This window comes from Diachasmimorpha longicaudata, chromosome 5 (assembly GCF_034640455.1).
Source record: "Diachasmimorpha longicaudata isolate KC_UGA_2023 chromosome 5, iyDiaLong2, whole genome shotgun sequence".
In the NCBI taxonomy this organism is placed as follows: domain Eukaryota; kingdom Metazoa; phylum Arthropoda; class Insecta; order Hymenoptera; family Braconidae; genus Diachasmimorpha; species Diachasmimorpha longicaudata.
This window is the reverse complement of record NC_087229.1, coordinates 1,090,481-1,114,972: the sequence shown is the minus strand read 5'-3', so window position 1 is coordinate 1,114,972 and position 24,492 is coordinate 1,090,481. Positions and strand designations below refer to the sequence as shown.

The 24,492-nt window shown below is 40.4% G+C and overlaps 2 protein-coding genes across 2 annotated transcripts; both read right to left on the bottom strand.

Annotated features, from left to right (window-relative positions):
- Positions 1 to 15,714: 15,714 nt before the first annotated feature.
- On the bottom strand, positions 15,715 to 16,606 carry LOC135162244 (uncharacterized). The gene is made up of 2 exons (XM_064120483.1): positions 16,080 to 16,606; positions 15,715 to 15,935 (listed from the first exon to the last, which is right to left on the bottom strand). The coding sequence occupies exons 1-2, from the start codon at positions 16,245 to 16,247 to the stop codon at positions 15,717 to 15,719; spliced, it is 387 nt and encodes a 128-aa protein (XP_063976553.1). The 5' UTR covers positions 16,248 to 16,606; the 3' UTR covers positions 15,715 to 15,716.
- Positions 16,312 to 17,894, bottom strand: LOC135162211 (uncharacterized). The gene is made up of 4 exons (XM_064120422.1): positions 17,542 to 17,894; positions 17,236 to 17,463; positions 16,714 to 16,742; positions 16,312 to 16,317 (listed from the first exon to the last, which is right to left on the bottom strand). The coding sequence occupies exons 1-4, from the start codon at positions 17,666 to 17,668 to the stop codon at positions 16,312 to 16,314; spliced, it is 390 nt and encodes a 129-aa protein (XP_063976492.1). The 5' UTR covers positions 17,669 to 17,894.
- Between the last annotated feature and the right edge of the window lie 6,598 nt (positions 17,895 to 24,492).

The window sequence follows — 24,492 nt, the reverse complement described above, 5'->3', positions numbered from 1 at the left end:
CAGTGATCACCGTAAAGGCATACCCTTCCAGGTAGCAACGAAATTTATGGATAGACCATAAGACGGCTAAGCACTCTAACTCGGTGACCGTATATTTCTTCTCAGTGGCTGTTAATGCGTGACTCGCATAAGCAATGACTCTCTCAGCACCGTCAATAACTTGAGTGAGTACAGCACCTAATCCAATAGTGCTGGCATCTGTTTGCAGAGTGAAGGGTAGCTCGAAGTTCGGACAGGCCAAGGTTGGCGAAGTCGTCAAGCCTTCCTTCAAAGCGTTGAAAGCATGTTCTTGTTCCTCTCCCCACTGCCAAGGTTGTTGTTTCCTGGTGAGACGTGTGAGGAGTTCGGCGGTAGTCGCAAATTGTGGAATGAAACGACGGTACCACGACGCCATACCTAGAAATCGGCGTAACTGCTTAAGGGTCTTGGGAGCTGGATAGTTGAGGACCGGTTCGATTTTCTCCGGATCTACCTGCAATCCTGCACTGTTGACTATGAAGCCAAGGTATTTAACTTGGGAGCAACAGAAGTGGCTCTTCTCCCTGTTTATCGATAATCCAGCGGACTTGATTTTATCCAGAACTTCCTTGAGGTATCTCATGTGTTCCTCAAAGGTCCGAGATATGATGATGATGTCGTCTAGGTAGACGAAGACGTTGGGGTATAACCCTTGACCCAATAGGCGATCGAGTAGGCGCTGGAATGTAGCCGGCGCATTAGTAAGGCCATAAGGCATCCGCTGAAAGTGGTATAAACCTCTTCGAGGAGCGATGAACGCAGTAATTTCCTGACTTTCCGGATCTAATGGGATCTGAAAGTACGCTTGGCTTAAATCCAGCGTAGTGATATAACGCGCATGACGCAATTCATCCAATATTCCAGTCATATTAGGGATTGGATAGGCATCTTTCTTTGTCACGGTGTTCACCCGACGAAAATCGATGCAAAATCGGTTTTTAGCGTTCGGTTTTCGAACCATAACGACGGGACTGGACCATTCGCTCTTTGATGGCACTATTATGTCGTTCTCCAGCATCGAGTCGACTTCCTTCCACATGACCTCACGAATGGCGGGGCTCACAGGATAGGGCTTTTGCTTGATTGGAGCATTAGCTCCAACGTCGATGTGATGGGACGTAAGGGCTGTAATTCCTGGCTTCCCAGTGTCTTAGGGAGATTCATCTCCAGGAATTCTTCGAGTATTTTCTCTTGCGTGGTTTCCAGGGTACGTAAGTAGTAAGTGGGCACGATTGGCGAATTTTATTCCAGGAATCGCCCCCCTTTCCCCTTTTTCCAGACGTGTCCGAACACGTTTTCCCCATTGTCCTTTGAGGAGGACGTCGCCGCTCTAGGGCCCCCCTGGGGTGAGGGTCCCCAAAGAATGTCATTGTTCGACAGGAAGTGGGTGGTGGGTGGGTGGCAAGGGCCACGCGATTCAAAGGGGGGGGGGGGGTAAGGGTCACGTGGTTCAAAGGGCGGGGGGGGGCGTGGGAAATGTGGGTATATATGTGGAAATGAAATAAATATATAATACATAATTTATTGAGTATATAAATCATTTATTCAGAAATTATACTTGTATGAGGGGTGGTACATAATATTAGGGATTTAAAAAATAGAGGTAATCAAAATTATTATTATTATTATTAAATTAATGCAAACGGAATATATTTTTTAAAGACCGTTGGGTACAATGCACACTACCTTTACCAGACAAGTTCTGAAAAGGCTTACTTAAATTTCTACGATTACAATTGCGTTTTTGAATAATTTTGTTGAACATTTTCATAACAATGCGATCGTTACGTTTTGTGTCTGAAGTAAATAGTTTATGAAAGGACTGTAAAGACCGATCATTGAACAACCAGTGAAGCACAACAATGCAGTACTGCCCACAAACATCAGACGATATATCTTGGAGTCTCTTCTGGCTCCATTCATAAACATTGCAATTTCGCTTAAGGCGCTGAGAGATTCTTGTATCGAAGGGTGGCATTCCGAAGCTGTCGAAATAGATTCCTCGCCTATTTGAACCGAGGTAAACGGCAACCCAGTGACTTCCTGCCTGATTGTGGTTGTCGGTGTTGACGATGATAGCACAGGGCCGGGGCCATGTCCAGGGGACACGGTCGGCAGGGTAGACACCTCCAATGCATGCATCTGTATGCGGTAATATCTCCAGGAGCTCAAGTGTATTCATAGAACGACGCCAATCCGGGAAATGAGCGTTGGTCTCGTTCAGCAGGTTAAATGCAACTAATGCAATCTTATGCTGCACATCCATTAAGTAGTCTTCCATTTTCATCCGCTGTAGTCGACAATAACCTGCCTTGTGGAATCAATTTCTAGCAAATTGTCATATTCGGCGTACAACAAACAATTTACATTCTACTCTGTTGCTCTATTGAAGCGAACTTCAATGCGAATACTTCCACTTTTCACCAGATTCCAATGGCCAGCGGAACTTGCAGATAAATCAGGGGTCAGATCAAACGCGAACAAGCAAAATCCATCGGAATAGCCCGCACGAGATATGCTATTTCCATGGTCACTGAAATGTGTTCCAGTACCAGCAAATAGTGTGTTGAATGCTTCCACATCTAGGCAGACGCCAGAGGTGAAACTTGGCTGCAGAGGTTTTGTAGGTACTTGACGTCCATCGACATTCAGACATAAAAAGTTTATCCCAAAATTTTGAAAGTTGAAGGGATTCTTCTTCCTCGAGCCGTTGAAACTGGCATTTTCAACAAATCCCAGTATGATTCTTTTAGGCAGCTGTCCCAAAATCGCATTGTCTATTGTCTCTCCCATAATCCCATTATGGAGAACAAAAGATTTGACCTCAACCCGTGTCAAAGGATATTTCGCAGTTGTCTTTGCAAGTGTTTTAGCATGAGCTATCAAAGTTCCAGGGCTGAGTTTGACACGACGAATAATCAAGGAGGCTTCTACTATACGCTGCTTATAATTCAGGGCACTATCGTCCATAAGGCAAAAGTCGTCCTTTGCACGGATAAGACGAACGCGTAGCTCTACGCCATTCATCAAAAACTTATCTTGATTGAACACGTCACAATGTAAATGTCCCAGTAGATCAAAGGCTTTTCCACCTTTAGTAAAGGCCTGACGTGCGGCTAACCCATTGTTGTTTCTCGCATCACCCGCCGCTACAGCAGTAGAATCCATTGCACCATAACTATCCGTAGCCCAAAGAGACATTCCAAGATGGGAGGATGGGATGGGATGGGATTGGCATCTGTTCCATAGTTTAGCAATGTTTCAATGTATGCTCTATAGGCGTACAGATTATTCGGAGGCGTCACAACTTTTTGGTTGAAATATACATCCACTTGATTAAACATTGAATGTAAAAAATTATTCACAGGACCAACAGAGTCCTCGAGTACAGCAGAGCCATCGGGTTTCAGGATTCTGGCGCGAACTTTGATGATGGTATGTGCCAAATCAATATATTCTTCTCCATGGCCTGGTACGATGAATTCAATTGGGGCATCGTCCGACAGCGTAGATACAGGATTATAATAAACAAATTGAGAATTTTCAATACTTGTTTGGGTAGGTGGTATGATAAATAGGTCCAGCTCCGACTTCACACACTCAGAAGAGTGCGAATGTCGAAACGACATGATAATTAGTTGAAAATATCGTACAAATCACGAGTCTTCCGCTTTGATTTACGTCTCGTTACTTTTTTCACTTTCTTGCTTTTTTTGTTTGCAACGGGTCTCTTCTTTTTATTCTTCCGAGTTTTGGATGTCTTGGCAGATCCGTGGCCAGTGAGCTTATGAGAGGCGAGGCGTTTACGCTTCCTCTTATATCCTGAACCACGCATCATGGTCCCAATTTTGTCCTGGGCCCTCCTTTTCAATTTCAATCCAGACTCGGCTAATCGGTCTTCCAGCGCCACCTTTAAAGGCTTGCCATTTGTCACTACATCCCCAACAACGTTAATACCCGCATTGAGAGCTTCTTTACCGACAGCTCTGGCTGCGCTTCCCAGATAGGGCAGAATGCGCCGAAAAAGACCCCCAAGGAAAGCACCAATTCCATGTCCTCTTTGATAAGGACTTCCAACGAATACCCTTCCAAAATCACTATATCGATCCACTGTTCCTCCACCAGCTTGGTTTGCGTAATATGTAATGTAGGGACTCATTTTTTAGTCAATCAATCCTCTTGAAATGAAGTGTCACGTTCAAAGGACCATACTCGAATGGAATCATATCACCCTGATTGCATCTTATATCTATTTCAATTGTGCGAAATGAATACCTCATCAATGGAATATAATGAGGAGTGGAAAACGTAGTACAGTGTATGGACCCATAGGTATACGTAGAAACGCTGAATGGTACCACTCGTAACAGAGATGACTGCACGTCACCTGTTACGGAGGGTACACAAATATCGCTGTAGATGAACAAATTCGCAGGCAAGCCTCTGGCCAAACTTGCTGGTAAAGATCCTTCACAATAGGGCCTGGCGCTTGTGAGGTTGTGCACACGTCTCTCGAACCCCAACATATCGGCTCCTTTATCGGAAAAGTCTATTGCATGAACTGTGCTAGTGCAGTTTCTGGTGTTGCAGTGTTTTACAATTTTCACAAAACTTTGTTGAGTCAAATATTCACATCGGATATGAGCACTCAAAGGCGGAAAAGTATTCATGAACCCCACTAAATCTGTTATATCTTTGAAAACTGCAGTAGGTAGAAATCATGGGACGCCTGGCAGATGTGAAACATCGTGTGTGTACAAGTAATATGCATAAAAGATAATATTATTACAGGAATTAAATATAGCCTAATGAAAAAATGAAGTATTACGAGATTCTTACAGTAAATGGTAACTTTATTTAATCAACATTTATTTACATGATATAAAAATTCGATATTAGTATCAAGTTGCCACAATTTAAATATTTTCATCTGTGGCTTCAATAATAGTTATATTCGATTTTTCCTCTGCCGGTATTACTGTGACGATTGGTCGATGATAACTAAAGTACGTTACGAAAGTATTGGATGAAACACCATCAAGATATCTCACAAATCTATTGTTGTTTCATATTTGGTAGTAGATTCTTTTGGATCGTTATTGATTTGCCATGGAAATTCTTTTTGAAGAAATGTCATTAATGGCATTGATTCAGCTCTTGCAAAATTTACACTGAAATATGCAGCTAAAAATGATGGTAGTTTATGTTTATTCGTTTTAAGAATTATTGAACCTGTTTGACTATAAGGAAATAACCTTTCATGTAAAAATGAAATGAGATGATCCATTTTGTTATTAGGTGAAATGTATATATTACAATCATAATTAATTCACTTCCGTCTTGTAGTTTAACATGTGAAGAACACATATTTCCAATAGAGGCAATAGTTTAAAATAGTCTGGTACTATTCGATTAATAAAGTCTTACACAACATTGATAGTATGCCTTGTGTTTAACTGATCAGGGTGACGTCCAGTTTCAATAATAATATTTTGTGATCCTTCGGATGATTGTTGGGAACTGAAATATTTAAAACAATATGATATTGAAATACACAAAAAAAAAAAAAATTTTAAGTGTGGCTTCAATATACTCATGAACTCAAATCTTAGTTAATTATTGCAATATATGACTAAGGATTTGCAAATATAAATTTTATTAATAAATTTTTCTATATTAATTCCTTCATGAATAATAAAAGAATACTTAATTGAAGATAATATTAATATAATTTATATAAATTATTAATATGATTAATATGAATATAATTAATTAAATATAAAAATATAATAATTACATTTATGGAGACTTGAAAAATACGATCTACTTACTGATGACTTGGTAGTATACCATTGTGTAGTTTCACTTTCTTTGCACAAGGTTGATCACTTTGATCTTCTGAGTTATCACTGTCACACATATTTTATTGTCAAAAATTAAAATGAAAAATTAAATAAAACGCAGGTTATGTGTACCGTAGTAAACAACAACGTCGAACTGAGTGAGAAGCCACACCGTACACTCTACTACACAGAATATAGATAGGCATACCATAGTATAGCCTGGCGAATGCTCGCCACGGCAAGTTTCGCCACGCCAACGATTCAGTTTAGGGGTGCGCCTATAGATGTTTCACATCAAAAATGTTTGTAGTGCGTTTACCTTACTCTTATTGGGGATTGGATTACTAACGAAATTGATTGAAGCATCTTTTCGATCACGTATATGTAAAAAATTGCAAGGAAATTGTATTTCACTCAGACCCACTACCCATTCTCCTTCCAGTTCAACTTGTTTTGGAAGCAAGGTTGTGAATTTCGATGCTGTATTATCAGGATGATAGCTCATGCTGCTGTTGCTGGGAAGCACCATATAAAATTCGTTTCTCTTCATTTTTTCCCAATTGCATACAGTTCTGCAGCAGGTATCCAAGAATCAAACTTATCAGGATATCCTTCCCAATGAACAAGAACCTGCTTATTTTTTCCTTTTCCCTTCGAGCGTATGACACGTTCCACTATGAACTCGTCCTCGTCCGTTGGTTTATTGACAAGCACCAATTCTGGTTCGTAGAAAAATCCCTCAATTGGTTCGTCAGCAAAATCCATCAACTCGTATATCGGCAATGATTGCTTAAAAACAGCTTTCGTTATTTTGAATATTTCTTTACTCCAATTAGTTTCATATCCTTTCTCAAAGGTGCCTTTCGTTCGACTGATGCGTACATAGTCGCCAACTTTATATTTAAAGGATTCTTTACGTGGTTTCTCCGTCTTGAATCGACTTTGTATATTACGCCATACGTATGGTGCATTATCCATCGTCACAGCCGCAGGCGCCATCTTTATTGAAGAATGTCGCGCGTTGTTGTAAGACTCGACAATTTGTTTCAAAACATCTGTATACTTATATGTTCGACTATGTGTAAAGTAGCGCCACATACGTTCCTTCAATGTCCGATTGAAGCGCTCCACAACTGCAGCTTTTATGTCGGGATTACGTGCAACACGAAATTTTATTTTCTTATCAGACAGAAATTTTTGGACACTGCTGGCCATAAATTCTTTTCCCTTGTCCGTTTGTATAGAAACAGGAACGCGACCTCCATTCGTATCCATTATACGCTTGAAAGCTTCAAGAACCTGTGATGCTGATGTGTCTTTCAATGGTTCTACCCAGGCAAACTTACTCAAGACATCAATAACTACAAGCAAATATGAAATCCCATCATTATATGTTTTTAATGATCTCAATTCAACTAGGTCTGCCTCCCGCACATCATCAATGTTGGTTACTGTATAATGAAGACGTGGAAATTTACGCTTAATGGGTTTATGAAGAGTATAAGTGTTCTGAGCATTAAGCCAATTTTTTATTTCACTTTCAGGTATTTCTTTCTTATGTTTTGACAAAATATTTCGAGCCCCTGTGTATGCCTCAGGCTCTGGAAGGTTAAAATATGTCCTCGAGAGTTTTTCATTGTTCAAAACGGAAGCCATGATGTAACTTTGCCGGTTTTCGCAGTGTAGGGAGAACTAAGCCGGGGTTTTTTCGAGTTTTTACGGGGGCGATGAACAGGAGGAGTGCGTGATCTATAGCTTTTCCTTCTTCTACCTTCGTCTACGGAACTCTCGTCCTCTGAAATTTCAGGTTCTCTTCGATTCCTAATGTCTGGCAATGCTGGTGGAGGCTGATGAAACTTGGGATTACCCAGAAACTCCCGAGGGGTGTTCAGGCTTTGGAGATAAACGGCAAAATGCTCCCATCCTTTAGCTGAATATGTTTTCCGTGCTCTGACAACATCTTGTATGAGATCCACAATATTGACACCAGGAAATGTCTGTCCATCCAAAGTCACTTGTCCTTTTGAATTCCATTTGAGTCTGTTAGCAGTATCAATGGCGTCAATGTATTCTAGTATACCAGCGGCTTTTCGCTGATATACTTTAGGTACGGTAGCAACAATAGCTTTTGGGTCGTATCGTTCAGTGGTTTCAGTTTCGACGTGGGCCTCCGTTTCTAACGCCGGCGTTTTATTTTGTTCGGTATAAAACAAATATCGCCTCAGAACGTCGTTATACAGCTTCCATTTTTCATATTCGTCTCTCGGGCTTTTCGAATTTAAAATTTCCAATAGCTGGGTATCTAATCTACTTGTAACAGTGCCTGGAGTTTGGGCTGATGGCTGAATTTCTTTAGCCAATTCAGTTAAAACATGGTGAGCATCAACATGTGAAGAATTTTTTTTTAGACGTTCCACACTGTCCTCTGGTACAAGAATCATTTTACGTGCATGTTCCATCCTTATACAATGGCTGAGATAAGTGCGCTTATCAGAGGACCCAATATCATCGGTAAAATTGAACCACCTTTCTGATTAATGATTTTTTTCTTACTATTTAAACTTTGTTTTTTATCGGCGAGTTTTCTCAATAGTTTTTTATGTTTGCACAGTTTTGATTTCTCGCAATTTTTCAAAGGAATATTTCCGTGTAACAAATTTAAAGCACACTCGCAAATGCAGCGAATTACATCTTTATTAGCGTGTTGTATTATTACTCGGCGTAGCCTGGGTGGTGCGTAGATGAGTGCGTGTAATAAGGCTGTATTTTTTTCTCCCAGCGACTTGCGAACAGAGCCGCTTTCAGAACGACTTCTCCTTGCCATTACACATGAACGACTGGTACACTCCGTGATGCCCCTCCTCCTTTTATATTGCGATCCTTCCGCGGAATATAAACATAATGATGGGGATCACTGGGGAATACATTGGTACGAAACCTACAGTTTTCAGGAGTCGATTGTTTCAAATCTAGCAACAAATAGCCATGAGCTGCCGAAGTTGCATCAAAATCGGCTTCTTGCAGAAATTTTGGATCTTCTGGATAGATTTTACGAGCCAAATGGGCAATTTGTGCACGATCTCTGGGATTTTTAAATACGACGATGTAATTTGTATTCAATGAAATGTCTCTCTGTCCTTTTCCTTGGTGGAATAAATTTTGAGATAGAAACATTACACTGAGATTTTTATAATGGCTTCCTTTTGTAAATAAATCAACTATTGCACCATTCGAAGATTCCCGCATCAAATCGTCCACGACAACCAATTTTGGCTTATTATCATCAAAATCTCCAGATCTTGGTAGGCCTTCACGAAATTCGACAAAATTATTATCATAATCTGAATATCCATTCTGCCACTCAGCGTAATAAAAGATCACTTTTTCAATTTGTGTATCGCACATTTGCTTAATTTCCTTCAAAAACCTTTTAACAAAAAATGTTTTTCCACAACCCGTGGGACCACAAATCATTGCAGTAAAGGGATGTTTCCACCTCGTGTCCATATTGCCTTCTGATTAATCATGCCTAAAATCTCATCATTTTATACAATTTAACGATATCCGAAAATATGGATTTGAAAATGCTAGAGAGGGGCGTGACGTAATGCACCTGTATTCGGGTCAAGTGGGCTTGCCTATGACTAGGGCAAGGACAATGCGCGTAGGCGGGGGCAGGTAAAAAAGGCGAAGAAGTGCAGTAGCCCCCCTGTGGCGCCAACAGTAAAACCCCTGACTTTTCCCAATACAGCCCGAATTTTCTCGCACTAACTGCAGTCGTCCAAGGGACATTCACAATGTCGGACCCAAACGATTTAGCGGGGCCCAGTGACGCGTCCGAAGAAAATACTACACCTCCACAGGGAGATTTTGATTGGATAAATAATTTTGATCTTGAGTTATTCGGTGATTTTGCCATTGAAAATAATTTTGATGGAGATTTATTCGAAAATTTTAATTCTGCGCTCTTTGATATTCAATGTGGTGGTGGTGAAAATGTTGTGAGTGACCCTAAGGCTTTGGAAGCTGTTGAAGAGTTTAATCTAGATTTACTAGATCAACAGAATGGTAAGTATCTAGCTTCATACCTTCTATAATACCGAGAAAAAATTTTAGGCATATTTTTTATTGAAAAATACTAAACCCAATTTCAGATCAACAAAATGGCCGCGAAGAAAAGATTGAAAATCGATTGCCTGCCTTAAGGACAATACGACGATCACGTCAGAGGCTTCCACGTTTCAAACTCGACACACATGTGATGGAGTTTGCAATCAACCCTTTACCTGAAAGTCGTGACCCTGCCGACTGGGTTGAAGAAGCTTTTCGAGATGTCTATCATAAAATTATTGAGGCTGGAGGACGTGGTATGAATCGAATGTGTCTTACATTCAATTTTGCAAATATGCAAAGAGACAATGCCTGGATAAGTCCACGTGCGATCAAAGGATATGAGTTTCAAGATCTATGGAATCTTGTCAGCTCTATCGCGCAGAGCGCAAACGGTTTCGGATGTGCCGATAAGTTTTGGATCAAACTTCACGTGGCTGAAGCCCCGGTAGGTCAAGGTTTCCTTGAAAACGGCATGAAAAGAGGGCTTAGTAGAAAATGTATCCTTCAGATTTCGAATGAAGATGGCTTGTGTCTAGCCCGATCACTTGTTGTGGCCAAAGCACATGCAGAAAAATTAAAAACCAGAGCGGAGAAGAGCAAGATCCACAAGGTATGGCAGGCAATCCGGCAATGCAAGGGAAAAATGCAACGTAAGGAGGCCGAAAGACTAACTCGAAGGGCAGGAGTCATTGCTCCTGACGAAGGCTGTGGTCTACAGGAAGTTGCTCAATATCAGCGATACTTGGCTGAAGAAGGATGCCTTATCAAGGTCTATTCCCTCATGAGAAACGGAAAAGATCACCCTGTGCTCTACGATGGTACACCTGAATTGATTAGCAGAAAGATGGCCGTCCGATATACCTTACCGATTGTGTATTATCCTGAAGAGAACCACTATGAGCCAATCCAAAATTTACCTTCATTCTTTGGCGTGAAGTATTATTGCGACCATTGTAACAAACCTTACACTACGCAAGGACATGTTTGTGATAGGACTTGTGATAGGTGTTTGAAGAATCCTCCGTGTGACTCTACGATTGTTGATAAAATAGTGTGTGACGATTGTAATCGAGAGTTTCACGGGCAATTGTGCTTCGATCAACATAAGAAACCAGGATCTTTCAGCGGAAATAACCCCACCGTCTGTGACTATATAAAATTGTGTGGCCAATGTAATACGAAAATTAATCATCGCAAAACTCAGAATCATGTGTGCCATAAATATTATTGCAACGTATGTCAAAAGGACGAAGATATTTCTCATCTCTGCTATATGCCCACCTTAAAAAGCAAGAAAAAATTGACTTTGAAACGCGTGGCGTTTGTTTTCTACGACTTTGAAACCAGACAGGATGAGCTTCTGCAAGGAACTACAGATGTCAACGTACACATTCCTAATCTTTGCGTTGCCCAAACTGTGTGTGATCGTTGTGCAGATATGACCGACGATGACATTGTGAACGCCAACGATAATCACGGAAATCCGTGTGGCGTGTGTAAACATCGGGAAAATGTTTTCGATGGTGAGGATCCTGTGCGAGGATTTGTTGATTACATCACGTCGATGGGTAAGACGTATAAAAAAGTAGTTTGTATTGCACATAACGCGAAAGGCTATGATTCACAATTCGTTTTGAGAGACGTCATGAAACGCATTATCAGTCAAATTAAAGCGATAATTAACGGAACAAACATTATCTTGATGGATTTTGGGGATAATAAATTTATAGACAGTTTAAATTATTTTCACATGGGTCTTGCAAGTTTACCGAAAGCTTTTGGATTGGGGAATATAGCGAAAGGCTATTTTCCACATTTTTTCAATACAAAAGACAATCAAAACTACGTAGGGCCTATACCTGATAGAAAATATTATGGTGCTGACACTATGGGAGTACAAGATCGTGAAAAATTCTTATCCTGGTATAATGATCGTGTCGAAGAAAATTATGAATTTGATTTTCGTAAAGAAATTCTTCATTATTGCAGGCTTGATGTTACAATTTTGAGACGAGCCTGTGTTGAATTTCGAAAACTGATTATGAATGCTGGAAATGTCTGTCCTTTTACAGAATGTATAACGATCGCTTCTACATGCATGCGTATTTTTCAAACAAATTTCTTAAAAGACAAGCAGATCAGCATTATACCGCAGGGAGGATATCGGTTAGGGAAAGTGCAGTCGAAAATCGCAATTGAATGGCTCTTGTGGCGCGAACATTGCGAGAATCATCGAATAATACATGCCGGACGAACTCGTGAGCACAGAACAACTTCAGGCCTGCGTCTAGATGGTTTTTGGGAGGATACCGCGAATAATAATAAGAAATATGCATATCAGTTCCACGGATGTTATTGGCATGGATGCCCACGGTGTTTCAAATTCACTAGAGATAAAGAGTTAAGTCACAAGGATACACTAGAGAGTCGATCTGAGAGAACAGGGGCTATTACACGGGAATTGCGACACTCGGGTTATGAAGTCGTTGAAATGTGGGAATGCGATTTTATTCGTCAAAAAAAGACAGATCATGCACTGGCGAATTTTGTAGAAAACGTTGATCAGCAGATGTTTATAGCCCTGGATCCACGCGATGCGTTTTTCGGGGGACGAACAGGAAATACCGTAACACATTATGATGTAAAAGATAATGAAAAAATTCGCTATGTTGACGTTTTTTCGTTATTCCCATACGTTTTAAAGACAGGGATTTTCCTGATTGGACATCCCACTGTCCATGTGGGGCGTGATTGTCAGCTTATACGCCCTAATAATAATATTTCGCGGATAGAAGGTCTTGTGAAATGTCGCGTTTTACCCCCTCGTCAATTATTTCACCCTGTTTTACCAGTAAAAGCTCATGGAAAGTTACTGTTCCCTCTCTGTCGATCATGCTGCGATGATCTTGTACAAGACAATTGCCCTCATGATGATCCCGCTGATCGCGAATTTTTGGGAACTTGGGTCGCTCCAGAACTTCGTAAAGCCGTAGAAATGGGGTATAAAATATTAGAAATCAGTGAGCTTTGGGAGTATAAGAGAACTACGCGTTATAATTCTGTGACGCGAACAGGCGGATTATTTGCCCAATACATTAACATTTTTTTGAAAATAAAACAAGAGGCTTCGGATTGGCCCGCTGAGTGTGTAGATGATAAATCAAAGAATAGATATTGTATCGTTTGAGAGATACTTCCGAATGCCGTGGTAAACTTTATTCGGATATTAATGGGGTGGATAAAATACTCGAAATTCTAACACTTTTTGATAATATTAATGAATATATTTGGTTTTGGATTGTACAATGTCACAGTGGACTGTATTGAATGTTGGGAATGAATTTATCGTACTGACTCAAGATGAGCAAGTCGCAGCCTTTATACCGAGCTAGAATCGTTGTAAATTGCTCGGTATTGTAAAATTGGGGAATTCCCGGAACAACTAAATATTGGGAATCTAACACAAATATTGGGACTCATAAAGTTAGAGTAGGGTCTAGATCCCCTGGGACGCGGACGATGGTCATAGGGACTAGGGATATAGTGACCTGGGATTAGGAATTTTTAGTGGAAGTGCTTTTATGACACTACATTAAAATATGAAAATTATGATCGTAAATGAGTGGGGAAAATTAAGATACAGATGTTCTAGTAATAAAATTCGTAATCCTAATGAGACACCATATGAAGAACAAATTGCTATCACGACTCAACAGATATATTGCTGAATATGAGGCGCGAGAAGGTATAAAACTTGACAAAGATAAAATTCAAAAGAATGCCGGATTAAGAGCCGTAGCAAAACTTTGTTTAAACTGTCTCTGGGGTAAATTTGGGGAGAGGGAAAACTTAACAAAAAAAGCTATTATTCGAACACATGAGGAATTTGCAAATATAATGTTTAATCCTGAAATTGAAGTAACAGGACTTGTTCCTGTCGATAACGACACTCTCTTCATGTGCTGGAAACATTTAAACGAAGCCGCGGAAATGTCCACTAAGGCTAATGTCGTTATTGCGGCTTATACAACCGCTCACGCGCGCCTAAAGTTATATTCTTATCTAGAAAAACAGCAAGAACGTGTTTTATATTATGATACAGATTCGGTCATTTACGTTAGCGATGGATCAAATGAATTACCGCTAGGGAATTTTCTAGGGGATTTGACCGACGAGGTAGAGGGCTACGGAGAAGGAAGTTTCATTACTTCTTTTGTCTCTGCGGGACCTAAATTTTACACTTATCGCGTAAAAAAACCGGACGGCAGTATCGCGGAAGTTAGTAAAATAAAAGGGGTTAGACTGAATTATGAATCGCGTAAACAAATTCATTACGACTCGATTCGCGCGCTCGTTGTCGATAAAGCAGATCCCTACCAGATCGACTATCATGGTATTCGGCGGACAGTGTATCATGACGTCATCACGAAACCTGAGAGTAAGATCGTACGTGCGACAGGCCCAAAACGGCGGCTTGATGGTTTTGCGACTCTGCCCTATGGTTTCAAAAAACCGCGATTGAACCGCTGCTAGTTGGCGCACTGTTTTTTAAAAATTAAGTATTTTATGCATTTAGATTGATTGTTGTAGTTTTGTATAATATTGTTATGCACGAAAAACGTTTGTAGGCCTGCATTATTTAATAATTAATTAAACAACTTAATGAGTAGGGGCTATTCCTCCACTCGCTTAATATTTATTTGTAGACTCGAATAGTTATTATTAAGGGATAGGGAATCGTTTGTTGATAATTAATATCCAAATTACATATTTTTAAGTTTATTTGTTCACTAGATATTCATTATTTTAAAAATGGGCCCTACAGTGTTTACATTTGCGCAGAGCCTCCTGGTGTCAGGAGGCGGCCCTACGTTTTTACCGACACTGTGGAATTCTGGGAATCTACGTTTCTGGGAGGGGTTACCGATTCTAAGGGGGCGCCACCGTCAGCTTTGACTGGCGGGTTTTTAGCCGTTCGTATTTCGAATTGAAATACGAAGTTTCAAAAACCCGCGGCCCGCGAAAATGAAAATTATCTGTAAGAAAAATGTATGTTATAGAATGAAAAATAAATAAATGAATAAAAATTAGAAAAAAAGATTCCCTTTAAATTTTTCCCACCCAATTCCTATTTAATAATAATTTAAAAATAAACGAAGTGAATGTTTAAAAAAAAAAAAAAAAGGAACACAAATATTTATTTAAAAAAAAACTTTTTATTAAAAAACTTAGAACTAAAATACATTATTTTAAATAATAATCTTAAATCTAAAAAAAATTTTTTGTATTTTGTTTTTGTATTATTTATTTTTTTCCAATTTCTATCTTAAAGTTTAAAACTAAGAGAATAAATTTAAACTTACAGGTATGTTAAAAAAAGAAAGAAAAACATTTATTAAAGTAAAATTTTTTTTTTTATTAAAACAGCATAAAACTAAACTAAGATTTTAAACTTAAAAGTAACAGACAAGGTTATGTATAAATAAAAGAAAGAAACGAGAATATTCTTTTAAAAAAAAATTCTTTTATTTAAGAAAAAAAGTTAAAACTAAAAACATTTTTTTAAGCTATTAAAATTGAACTAAGTTTTGTTTTTCTATTTCTATTTTATAAATTAAAACTAAGGGAAATCAATAAAAAACAAAAAATATTTATTTAAAAAAGTTTATTCAAAAAAAATCTTACAACTAAAATACAATTTTTTTTTTATTTAATTTAATTAAGGGGGGGCGGAGGGGGATCTCAGTCCCACTGCTCCAGGGACCAGTCCTCCTCCGTCAGGTCGGGCTGGGCGGGCTCCTCCCCGAAGAGGATCCTGAGGGCCCAGGTATCCTCCACGTCGTACAGGACGAGCACCTGCTCACCCTCGGCCTCCAGCTCCCGCGCCTCGCGCCTCAGAGCGCGGATCCAGTGGGCTCTTGGGGTGTCCGGTCCGACACCTCCCTCCCAGCGAGCTCCACGCTGAAACAGAAAAAACACATTAATATTAAATATTTATAGGAAAATGAGGAAGGGAGGGGGTATTTTAGGAGAGGAATGACAGGAAGGGGTTAGAGGGGATAAAGGGAATAGAGAGAGAGAGAGAGACAGAGAGACCCAACTCACCAGGTAGGCTTCGTCCTCGGCATCCGCCAACCATTTGGCGGCCCGGTTATGGAGATCCTGGATGGCGAAAATGTTCTCGCCATCCAGGATTTCACCCTCCGCATCCTCCCACCGCAGCCACTCGTTGGCCTCCCGCAGGTAGGCGCGCTCCCTCCTGGTGGCCTGCATCTGTAAAATAAAAAAAACAATGGATTAAAAATTAGAAACAAAAACAACAAAATTAAGTTAAAAACTAAAACTAAAAAGAACAAAATGAATTTAAAAAGTAAAACAAACGAAAAAACAAAAATCAAAAAACTAATACAAAAACACGAAAACGAAAAAACATCAAAAAAACTAAAACAAGCAAAATTAATTAGAAAACTAAAAACTAAAACAAACGAAAATCAAAAAACTAAAACAAACAAAAATTGAAACAAAAAAAAATACGCGGATTTGAAATTTTAAAACGCGAAACGTATGCCCACGACGGGTCGACATTTAAACAATATAAAAATACGCGATATAAAAAACATCAAGAATACGTGACCGTGAAATACCAAATCCCCAAAATCAAGCCGCGGACGCGAAAACACAAAAAAATTGAAAAACCGCGAAACATATGCAAAAAAAAAAAAAATATGTAAAAACTTACCGCCAAACCAAAGTGCTCCTGGCACGCTCCTGCACAGGTTACAATAACCATTTTAAACAAATTTTTTAAAAAAACACAAAAACACTAAAACGGGACGAGACACTGCAGTCCTCCGGATGTGAATGGTGAAAGAGGGCGAATAGTGGGACCTCACGGTTTATATAACTTTTGCCCCACTATTTCGCCCTCAGCCCTCTAAACCGTGAGTTAGAGGGAGATGACAAAGGATAAATGTGGGAAAGACGAGGAAAAAGTCAAAATTGTTCTCTAAACCTTCTAAACAACTAGAGGGAAAGAGACAATAAACGAAAGGATTCCGGGGATCGACGAAGAAGAAGAAGCGAGAGAAATTTCCTCTAGCTTCTACGAGAAAAAAAAAGGGCTGGGGACAGGAGAGGGAATATTGGGTCTTGCCTAGCAATAAAAAAAAGTCAAGACTCACCGTTAATGCAATAAAATTTATGACATTTATTGAAACTTTCCAAAGAAAAAAAATACAAAAATGCTTAATGAATGTTTAACCCGAACGATTACTGGGTGATAACGGGGTGAAATCAAGACTCTGGATGGCCAATCCTTCATCATCATCATCCCCGCTTTGATCCAATTGCATCGCAATTTGATCAAGCTCTTTTTGACGCTGCGTTGGAGTGCATCGCACTTCGTGATCATCCTCGCGATTCCTTTGTTCTAGATTCGCGCCCAACGCGACTAGAACGGCCTCGATTTCCTGGATAGTTTTTCGCGGTTCTGAAATGAAAAAAATACAAGATTAGCTGAAATCAATCTAATCTAAAAATTCCTATGATTGATTGATTAAATATTTACTTGTAGGGGTTGAGGCCGCGAAATTCAATGATCCATGCTGAGCATCTTCACCCTCGCGTTCCAGGATTAAATTGATGACTGATGGAGTGCTGGGAATGATCTCGATCGATGAATCCAATTCCATCATGGTCTCAGGGATGATATCCTTCGATGTGTGGTCCTTGGATCGATTTTTTTCTGATTCGCGAGCTCTAAATTGTCTTTGTTTTTCCTTAGCTAGTTCGCGACGTTTTTCGCGGGCGATAAAGTCGGCCTTCTTTTTTTCCGCGAGTTTTAAACGTTTTTCGCGAGCCTGTATTTTTTTCAGATCCTTTTTCTTATCAATATAGTTCACTTGATTGAACACATCAAGATCTTTTTCTAGCATATTAATCCACAACTTTTTTTCCTCTGTACTCACTTGCACGATTTCACTTTTTTTTTTATTATTGACTTTCAGGATTTTAGAGTCACTTTGAGTGCTACCGGGTGATTTATGTCCCAATCGTCTGGTTGAGTTTTTCGTCTTCTTTTCAACCATTTGAAGGTCAGAGTCAATATTTATGACAGGACCTGTCTTGGAAATCTCATGTCGTTGGAGTTTCACTTTTTTCACTATTTTTTCAATTGATTTTTTCTCATCACTGTTATATTTCACTACACGATCACTAATTATCTTAATTCCATTTTTATTCGCGTTGATTCCACAATATTTAGATTTTTTAGGTTTAAAAGTTCCAGTCTGATAACCTGATTGATAACTGGATTTTGGAGATGAGTTCACTTGACTTGATGTCATTTTGACGTAAAAAACGCAAATGCAGTAAAATGATCTCACTGGGTTCCTTGATGCATCCCTAGTTTAGAGGAGGGGCTAAGCTTTCCACACTTTTTTGAAAATTTGGCCTTGGTGGGGGGGGGGTGCTTTGAATAGCTGATGAGGAAGGATGCTCGAGTTTTCCTTTTTTTCGCCCCCCACTTGTTTTGCATTTGTTGGCTATTGAAAGGAAAGGTCAATGATTGGTCCATTTCCTTTCTTGTAGACCAATGTCTCCTCCCCCACAGGGAGATAACATTCTTCCTCACACACCCTAAAAAAGTGGTATCAATAGAGTTTTTCCCCCACGCCTGCTTTGCATAATCTTGTGTGTTCTATGCAGTCGAAAAAACCATTTGACTTCGACATTTTATATAATAAAACATCACTATTATGCACAATTGCTTCAATAACCACAGCCAAAGTTTTTGCATTTTTCGCATATTTCCTTTCATTTAATAAATTGGCGATTGCAATGCTTCTCAGTGATGGAGGATTATATCTCATTTGAAAATTTGATTCGATTTCTCTATTAGATTCTGCAGGTTCTTCATTGTAACATACTTTAAATGTCGTACACATGTCTATGCTCTCATCTTGAGAGTGTAATTTATCCCTGCGATATCTGATATGGATTTTATTCCATGTCTCACCAAGGAATTTATATTTACATACGCACGAAGGATCAACGAGGAAATCTTCCACTTCGCATTCCAATCCTGACCCTATCACGATTTTCCGCGCTTTTGCTGGAATGCACATGTCATCACTATCTTCACTGTCTAGGTAATCATCATCTGTATATTTATCAACACATACGCGTACTCTTTTCTGGCGAAATTGAGGCTTTTGTCGTCCCTCATACGATTTGCGATCCAGGAGATATTTTTTAAGGGACTCTAAAGCGTAAGTTTCAAAGTTTTTAGACATTTTTACTATTGCAATGTCTTTTAACGAATAACAACAAACGCGTCACTCGAATTAACAAAAAAAGCGGTATAGGAAGGTTGCATGGTAAGAGTGGGGGTACCACGTTACATACGAAAACCGCGAAATTGGGGCGCGTGTGTGACCCCGCCGCCGCAGAACTCCCTGCGCTGGGGGATAATGTGTGACGGCTATAGGTCTGTCATGTGTATAGTGGGGGATTCTGTCCCCTCCACTCTCATACGTAGCGCTATAAAACGCGGGTGCTCGCGGTGGATTTTATTCAGTCGTCCCGATTTCATCCATTCATTTTTTCAACATGGAAAGTACCAAACAAAAGCGAAGCAAAAGCATGTGGTATTGTCCCAAGTTATATCTTTAAATAGATCAGAGACAAAACAAATTCGTATCGGCTTAAAAGTTACGTGTTTCGGTCGATTCGTCCCGGTTGTACAATTTATGGGCGTACGCCCGAAACGCGCCATATTGTCAATGACACGAGAAGAATGGACCCTTTTTTTCAACGATTTGGATGCCGTAACCGACTACTTTGACCCTGAGAAGTTTCACCCAAAGATCAACCACAATGTACCTGCAAAGGAATTTGGGGCCATAAACGTGAAATTCCACCGTAGTTTTGAAAATCCCTGCGTGACCTTTGTTCGCAATGATGATGCAAATCAGACTCCCATAATGATGATGGAGCAGAGCATCATTACATTGAAAAACAAGGCTGCATGGATTAATCAGTGGCTGGATTTCTTGGAGACATTGCGTCTCAAGGAATATAAGGAATCGCTTGTGCGATCAATTACAGGTATTGCTATGAATTATATGGAATACAATAGAATACCTGCCACGGAGGATCTTTATCATCGCATACGCGTAAATTTCGAGGAAATGTATCTCATGGCTCGCGATGATCTTCGACGTACAATACCCCACGAAAATCTCGGATATTTGTACCAATTATTTGGAGAATTATTCCATAATTGTTTTAATTATTTGGATAAATTCGCGGGAGGGGCTGACAGAAAGCTCTCATATTGAAAAAAACCATACACATATGATTTTATGTAAATGATTTGAATCCAGACAAAGATTTGTAAAATGTATCCTATTATTTTTGTGAAATATAAAAAAAGATAAAATGTTAACCCTATGTTTAATTATTTATTACAAAAACCCTCAACATCTTTTCAGGTATGAGAAAAAAGACGGAAGGCAAAAACATTTTTGATTTTTAGATAAAAAACTTTTGAAAGGAAAAACCATGCAATAAAAGAAAGAGAGAGAAAAACTTAGTCAAAAAAAAGGAGACATCGTTGAGAATTTTTCCAACGGTCTTCCATAGCCAGGGAAAATTTATTGCCCTAAAAAGCTGTAAAAAAAAAGCATCCATTTACTGCGCCATTCATGCCAGGGCATTGCGTAATCCTCCATCTAAAAAAAAATAATGGACAGTTTCCTTTAACACGTGAACGACATTCCATTGCATAACAATGGGATGGTTTTAAGTGTTTTGGGACCTGCTCGCATTCCTTCGCCACCCACCCACCACCCACTTTCTGTCGAACAATTACATTTTTTGGGGACCCTCACCCCAGGGGGCCCTAGAGCGGCGACGTCCTCCTCAAAGGACAATGGGGAAAACGTGTTCGGAGACGTCTGGAAAAAGGGGGGAAGGGGGACGATTCCTGGAATAAATTCGCCAATCGTGCCCACTTACTACTGCCACCCCCCTGTTGGTTTAGAAGGTCATGTCTGTAGAGATAAAAGCCGCGGAGGGCGGTGTGAGGATGAGAGGGTTTGAGCCAGGTTTCAGAAAGGAGAATGATATCATAGTTGAAGGCAATATTTTGGAGGTCACCTAGCTTTGGTCTAAGACTGCGGGCATTCCATTGCAAGATTTTGAGTCCAGGGCAGGCAGAATTAGTTGAGGATGTGAAGTTCATAGTGAGGTGGATAATGAGGGGCGAGAGGTGTTGAAGGGTGACGCAGGGGCGGACAGGGAAGAGGAAGGAAGGTTTGGAGGGGGGGTGGTCTGGGAAGAGGGATGATATAGGTTGTTGATTAGGTTAGAGATGTGGGCGACTTTATTGGTGAGGCCAAAGCTTTCAACTAAGGCAGCGAGTTTATGGAGCAGTATCCTATTAGCCGCAAAAAAACGATTTTTGAACAAAAAAACTTATAGAATCGTTTGTACTTTGTTAGCAGGTGATTGTACCTGCGTTTTTAACGTTTAAGAGTTGATTATTCTTCTTTAATTCATTAATCAAAATAATGCGTGAAGTCAGCCGACGAAATTTTGAAAAATCAATTATTTTGATTTTTTTTTCATTCGATTCTAAATCGTTTGTACAATCCGCCTCTATAATTATTATCGTTTAAGAGTCCATATTTTTTTATGAATCATATATTTTTCTCAATACCATTTGACATAGGCTCCCCCCCCCTGTACTATATTAGCCGACAAAGGTCAGAAAAATACAGTATCACAATATTCTATTCCTACAATATTCTCTTCCTGTCATCAATAAGAAATCGTTTGTAGAATCTAAATCTAAATCATTTATTGTTTAAGAGTAGATATTTTTCTTATATTGTAGCGCATGTACTCATCCGCATGCGCACTCGTCCGTCAGAATAATATTATTTAATTAATTAATAGCCCATAAATGATGATTGATAGACTAATGACAATGGACTATATATGACCTACAAACAATTTTCAATCCAATGACGAGGTTACTTTTGACCTTCAATCGAAAAATAAAAAATGGGGTGCTAACTTTTGCTTGAAAAAGTTTTTAATTAATAAAAAAATAGATATTGACTATCAAAGCAAATTGATCGAATATCAATGGTCTCCATGATAACTCCAATGTACTGTCCAGCATTTCGTTTTGGACTGACTCAACTGACAATTTCTTCATGAGCAACGACCATAAACCCGCTTTATTTTGACGCTTTTTATTTTGTTTCAGTTTATTGTACCAATTATGATGGGACCAAGCATTGTCTTTCTCTTTTTCAAGATCTTTCCACACCTTATGTGAGTAGATCGGAATCTCTCCTGATCGGAAATAAATTTCGTACTTCATCAGAATCGCGAGTGCTTCTTCATCGGAAATTCTACACGTTGGTGGCATTTTTATTGTTTTAATGTTAACTTGTTGCACAGTATTTGAGACACAGTGAAAATACTTTGTAGAATAGTCTTTATTACCACAAGGAAGACACGTCTTAGGTAGAGGACCGTTGTCCAGAGACTGAAAACTATATCAAAGGGAAAACGCTCTCAGGGAAAAGAAAAACAGTTTTATGACTCAAAATGAACGCGGTCCATTGTTGAAATTTCAGCACATGTTTAGGATTAAACCGTCTCGAAAACGGAGTTTGTTTCAAGTAGGAGATATCAAGACAAGTATTATGAAAAAGAAAAATAATACGGAACTTGCATGATTTTTTATTATTTTTTTACATAGTTAATGGTAACAATTAATTATCGATTTTTCAAAAAATGTAATTTTCAAATGTTCCAAAAGCTCTCATGACGTCATCGGCGGGTCCTATACTTGTGGCGGATCTGCCTCGACCAGAGTCCAGCCTTACCGACGGAGGCACGCGCCACCGCCAACGGCGCAAACAGTTACTAGTGCCGAGGCTGGATCTAGGGGATTTGACGAGACAGCCATTTTAGTTACTAAGCTAGTTAGTCTATATACTTCTTCCGGTTCGGACACCCACGCCACGTGGCCCCGCGCTTTTTTCTGTACCATTAAATATAGTTTATTCGTGTGCAATCAATAAATACAATATTCTCTATTTGTGTGCGTCTATTCTTATGAGAGACCCGTCTTATCTCCATAATTGGTGACCCCGACGTGATCTGAAAAGATCACCATAACGCGCATAACCTCACTTTCTTACAAGCCTCTACTTCGACGCCGAACCTCCGATGCCGCTTGAATATTCGCCCACACGGCCCTGCTCCGACCAGGAGCCCCAACATAGCCAGGCACATCAGGCACCAACAGAGCCTTTTAGATCTCCAACGCTGCCCACAATGGGGCAAAATCAAAACGTGGTGCACCCCGGGATCGACCCTGCTCTCGGCGAATTCGCGCCTGGCGGTGCTTCAGCTAGTCCCAGTACCCATTCACTACCATTTGGGGTAAATCTGATGAACCAGCGCGCCATCGAGGAGCTACAGGTTATGGCCCTGTCGAGCTTCAGGCTGACCCCATTCATCAGCGAAGACCCTGTCGCGTGGTTCACCCAGATCGAAGCACAGTTCCGTAACAGGCGAATTACGAGCGACAGCAGCAAGTACGACGCCGTTTTGGAGGCCCTCCAGAGTCAGCATCTTCGTGAGATCTCCGACATCATCAAGGCACCCCCAGCCAGAGATAAGTATCCTTACCTTAAATTGCAAATTATCAAAAGGTTCTCTGAGTCGGTGGATCGACGCCTGCACAAACTGCTGACGGAGCTCGAGCTTGGCCATCAAAAACCCAGCCAACTTCTGAGGAGAATGAGAGACCTCGCCGACGGGAAGGTCTCGGACGAGCTCCTCCGCTGTAGGTGGCTAGCCCTGCTGCCGGATGTCATCTGCAAGATCTTGAAGGTCGTGCAGGCCACTTCAACTCTGGACCAATTGGCTGAAGCTGCTGATACGGTGATGGAGAACAGCACTGGCAACTACGTCATGGCAACGTCCCAGCATCAGGCGTTCCCCAACTCGCCGAGCCCACACACCGTCGGCCAGGGCCCATCAACGACTTCGGACCTTAAACTCACTAGGTCCATCAGCCTCATCGAGCAGAGGGTGAGCTCTGTGGAGAAGGCGATTGAGACCCTGTGCCACGCTCTCCAACAGCTCTCTACCAAAGTGGGGCAGGTTAACGCGAGGAGACCGCGATCGCACTCCCGTAATCGCCGTCTCACACCTGCAGCACGAGGGCAGAGCGACCTCTGCTACTTTCACGAGCGTTTTGGAGACAGGGTACGTCAATGCCAATCTCCATGCGCTCGGTTCAACAGCCCCAACCAGTCCGCTTTAAACTAGCGACGCTGCCGTCCGTCCAGGCGGCCTGCGGCAGCTCAGACATCAATAACAACACCAACGACGCCACTAAAGAATATCGCCTTTTCGTTAGGGATAAGGCCAAGGGTCAGTGTTTCCTGGTTGACTCAGGATCCGTGATCTCTGTCATCCCCCATGC

What these genes read in the sequence shown, in the direction of transcription:
- LOC135162244 (XM_064120483.1), bottom strand. Translation starts at nt 16,247, where the DNA reads ATGCAGGCCACCAGGAGGGAGCGCGCCTACCTGCGGGAGGCCAACGAG. An exon ending in CCGAGGACGAAGCCTACCTG is followed by an intron (nt 15,936 to 16,079) that starts GTGAGTTGGGTC and finishes TTTCTGTTTCAG; the next exon opens with CGTGGAGCTCGCTGGGAGGG.
- LOC135162211 (XM_064120422.1), bottom strand. Translation starts at nt 17,668, where the DNA reads ATGATGGAATTGGATTCATCGATCGAGATCATTCCCAGCACTCCATCA. An exon ending in CGCGGCCTCAACCCCTACAA is followed by an intron (nt 17,464 to 17,541) that starts GTAAATATTTAA and finishes TTTTCATTTCAG; the next exon opens with AACCGCGAAAAACTATCCAG. An exon ending in ATCACCCAGTAATCGTTCGG is followed by an intron (nt 16,743 to 17,235) that starts GTTAAACATTCA and finishes TAACCTGTGCAG; the next exon opens with GAGCGTGCCAGGAGCACTTT.